The 4622-nt window shown below is 42.1% G+C and overlaps 1 protein-coding gene across 1 annotated transcript in view; it reads right to left on the reverse strand.

Moving 5' to 3' along the window:
- The window catches only part of LOC101854737 (retinal dehydrogenase 2), a gene marked incomplete at its 5' end in the record, with an annotated part of 28021 nt that overhangs the window by 6124 nt on the left and 17275 nt on the right, over positions 1-4622 (reverse strand). Inside the window, 1 exon segment of the mRNA XM_013085740.2 lies at positions 2692-2766. Coding sequence (XP_012941194.1) covers positions 2692-2766 — 75 coding nt within the window.

A 4622-nucleotide genomic window follows, 5' to 3' on the forward strand; every position in this document is an offset into this window, starting at 1 on the left:
TTCGTCGTTGGCGCTTCTCAGCTTGGTTGTTTCTAAAGCTGCCCTATAGCATTATAGTTCTTTCCTTTATCATTTTCCGCCATGTTTTCCAGTCTTCACCTATGTCTTCTCAGATGCTAACATCTACTCCAAGCTTAGATAAGCTGTTTTTGCAGGTGTCTTTGCACCTCAATTTTGGTCTTCCTCTTGGTCTCTTTCCCAGGTTAATCATAACGAAAGAAACAGCAGCATCAACGGAAAAAATAAACTGTGGCCTATCATAACGGAGAGAAAACTGTGTCAGATTCTACAGCTTTCGTCAAAACTTACAGTCAAAATGATCCAAGACTGCCACCTAGAGTTGAGGAGAAAAGTGAACTTCTTTGAGATGTTGTCTTGGAAAGTAACGTTTTAATTTCTTTTTCTTTTTCAAACGCATGAGGGAAATAGGGAGTGCTTGTCTCTAAAAGTGATTTTCTTACACAGGTGGCCATTAGACTGTCCCCCGACATTTAAAGCAAGAAAAATTCTGAAATTATTCAAACTGAGCCCAAAAATGCGAAATTATGAGATTCTGTTAATTTTAGCAAAGAATGATAAAGGGAAATAATAAGAAATTAAGCAAAAAAATGATCAAAGTTTGCAAAATTTTGCGGGGTGCATAAAACCATGGGGACAGATTAGAACAGATTTGAATATAAACAACATTTTTACTTTCATGAACAGATCAATTATCAAGTAACATCAGTTCTGCCCAACGCTGACAACACGCCTTTTTTTAATTTATACCAGTTTTGAGAAATAAATTGTTTTTGTTTTTTTCATAATATCTGCGGAGCATAGGGAATGACATTCTCTTCAGGGAGCGAGATCAAACGTTGATGTACTGTGCAAAATAGTAAAGGAATTATAAGAAAACTGAAAATCGAAGATTTCTCTTGAAATTGCTGTAAATTTTTAAAGAGGCGCTTTGTCAGTGAAGGACAGAGCATATCACTTAATAATAATAAATAGCATTTATACTGCGCATTTCCATTTCCTAAAAGATGCTCAATGCGCATTACAATGAAAAAGACATCACATCTTAAAAATTAATCGACACAAATGTGTACGTAAAACAAAGTATTATACATATAATATAAATGCATATGTGTAAAATTTTATACCAGAAAAACAGTCTCGCAGTGAGGTTGAAAATGTGTTCACTAAAAATATACAATGCAATATAAATTCACGAACAGTCAAAATACAGTTGAAACGTGAGTAACTAGAAACATTCATTAAAACATTAATTCTATACAGAGAGAAAAACATTTCCGTTCTATCTCTCTCTCTCTCTCTCTGTCTATCTCTCTCTCTCTCTCTCTCTCTCTCTCTCTCTCTCTCTCCCTCTCCCTCTCTCTCTCTCCCTCTCCCTCTATCTCTCTCTCTCTTTCTCTCTCCCTCTCTCGCTATCTCTCTCTTTTCTCTCTCTTTTCTCTCTCTATATCTCTCTTTTTCTCTCTCTCATTCTCACTCGCTATTTCTCCAGTTTCACAGTCTGACATACACATGCATATATATCACAGTACATCATTATGACAGGTATGCTTTTGTGAATAAAAAATGCTTCAGCTGATTTTTTTTAATGGAAATTGTTGGGGCAGATCTTATTTTATATGCCTATCCATATGCCCTGGGGTCATTTTGTAGCCCCGCGGTTCTATTCTTCACATTTTAGAATACTTCTAGTACGAAGATCTCTTTGAAACTGTCAGTATTTCCCAAAAAATCATTCTGACAGACTGCTATGCAAAGCATGCGGATCGGATTAGCGAGTAAATTTCCTCTTTGAAAGTGGTGGCACAGAGTTCCCCACGTCATATGGATACGAAAGTAAAACATGGCGTACGGATAGGGTTAAGGGGGCTGATTCCCCGTAATTGTGAGATGAAACGTAAAGTTCTTAGTATCAAAACTGCCATAGAAACATACTGTGTCCTTGGTAACGAGCCAAAATAGAACAAATGTTCATGAATGCCTGCTCAGCAAACAAAAATCCTCTCTCTATTTTTCTAATCAATTTTTTGTTTTTCCAAGATGTTTTTTTTTCTTTTCGGGATAGCCCCCTTGTGCTTTAAAGCTACCACATCACTCAGGAGCTTAAGCAGAAGGGGCACAGTAGCCCCAGGAGGTCAGAGCTCAAAGGGTTAAAAGAAAGAATTATGAGACTTACAAATATTGTAACAACAGGCAGGTCTGATGGAAAGAGAGGCAGAGGCAGACAGAGGGAAAAGATACTGGACAAGATGACAACACGGCTGGGAACAGCAAGAACAAACGACACCATTGTTGCAACGCAAGACAGATTCAAGTGGCGTTCCATGATCGCCCACGCCAGTCGGCAAGAAACTGGATGATGATGATGATGGATGACGATGATGATGATGATAATGATGATGATGATGAAGATGATGATGATGATGATGATTTAAAAAAAAAAAAATTGGGGGGTATTATTTTGTATTAATGTAGCATTGTTTTTTTGTATCGTGTTCCTGATGAAGCCCTTTACTGGGCGAAACGTTGAACCTGTATTAAATTTGAAAAATCTACTAAGTCTCAACCCCTTTTTTTCAATTCCCTGCTACCAAAAATGATGATGATGATGATGATGGCAATGATGACGATGATGACGATGATGAAGATGAAGATGATGCTGATTGGACTTACAGTTCTCTCCCCAGGCCAGACATCTTGTATCCACCGAACGGACTCTGGGCACTGACATGGTTGTAGCTGTTGATCCTGAAACACGAGGAAAAGAGACATGTGCAAATTAAGCCTATATGTCTCCTTAAGTTCGATGCGATGTTTAGTCGCGCACGACAGTCGCTTGCGCTGAGTCGCGAAGTGTGTATCATTATGCGCGCCCCAATCGCGCTAGAATTTTCAGTTGCGTGGGACAAGTGTCTCCTTATGCGCAACGTGATGTTAAGCCGCGCACGACTGGTTAAGCCCGTGCGCGACTGACAATTTACAATAGAGAGACTGTTGCTTAACGTTATTTTTAGCACATAGCTTAGAGCCTAGCCTTCACCCACACACACAAACAAACACACACACACACACACACACACACACACACACACACACACACATACAGCGTGCCGACCATCACTCCTTGGCAAAGTATTTCGACTAATGGCGACGCTCTAAACCTGCCTCACCCCCAGTCTGTTGCACACTACGAGACCCTTGACAGCTACATGGTCCGATCTCAGGCAACAATCCTGCGCGACTAAACGTCGCGTCCATATAATCTTACTTGACTGATATTAGAGCAGCAAGGACTAGACGCGACACGTATATGGAGACAAGCTCTGAGACGGTATAAGGCAGGGGCTTGCCAACCTGGGAGATACCAACCCCCCCACTAGTGGCCTATTTGGTTATACAGTAAAACAGGGTTATAACAGGACTTTTGGTTCCAGAAGAAAAATCTCGCTGAAGGCAAGTTCCAGCTATAGGAATGCAAAAGGGGAATTACCGTAAACAAAATTTTTAATCCACATGATTACCTCCCTTCCACATCAATAAATTTTGGGTTTGGATAGATTAGTCTTCCCTTTCTTGTCAATTTCGTTGATTATCTCAGCCTTTACTTTGAGTGAGAAGCATTTCCTTTTGTATTTGTCGGAAACCATCCTTCCCCCGGTCTTTTTGCTTGTTGCGTCTATCGTACCGGTAGGTCTACTGTAGAACTGGTGAAGTGGATGCGTGCGTAAATGTCTGAGCATCAATGATAGCAATTCAATGAATCAGGAATCACACACAACATGCTCCCCTCATTTTTCTTTTACTTTTTGGCCTAGCCTAAGCCTACGGCAGAGCCTACGAGTGCCTACGGCAAAGCCTACGGCAGAGCCTACGGGTGCCTATGGCAGAGCCTACGGGTGCCAACGGCAGAGCCTACGGGTGCCTGTGGCAAAGCCTACGGCACAACACTTTTGGAGTGGCTCACGTAACCATCTCTCCCTCCGCACCATCTCTCTCTGCCGCCTGCCCCACCTCACTTATCACTGGACTGGCCAATCACAAAGGCGCACCGCGGATTGCCTGTTTGAAACTCACCTACAGCCCCCCCACCCTCCAAGATCCTCCTCCCCCCCTCCTGCTAGAGCTCTCTCAATCTCTCCCGTTGTATCCAAGTTTGGGTCTTTCCTAGCCCTGTTAAATCCAAGCACAGTTACTACAGTTTATATAGACATGTTTTTTTAGTCTTAGTAGAAGTTTACTGTGATCGCAACTGCATCAAGTCATATGAGCGCCACGGGGAGGATGTCAACAGAGAAGTCCATACAGGGAACCACTCTTACTCTGCTCACCTCTCTAGCTTCAACAGCACAAAATCTGCTTCGACTATCAAGGCATCCCGGAAACAGCGGGTCACAAACAAGAGTGTGACAAACATACGGATTAGGAAAGAAAAAGCAGCAGTTCCCCGTTGCAGTTCAGGCACAGTTATGAGCATGACATTGATGAACCAACCCATTTACAATTCCTATATGTGCATAAGAACATGTAAATGTCCCCCTCTTTGGGAATGGCCTAAAGACAACTTCAGTCAGTAGCAGCGCCCTGGGGGGGGGGGGGGGGGGGGC

Source organism: Aplysia californica, unplaced genomic scaffold (genome assembly GCF_000002075.1).
Source record: "Aplysia californica isolate F4 #8 unplaced genomic scaffold, AplCal3.0 scaffold00402, whole genome shotgun sequence".
Taxonomy (NCBI): domain Eukaryota; kingdom Metazoa; phylum Mollusca; class Gastropoda; order Aplysiida; family Aplysiidae; genus Aplysia; species Aplysia californica.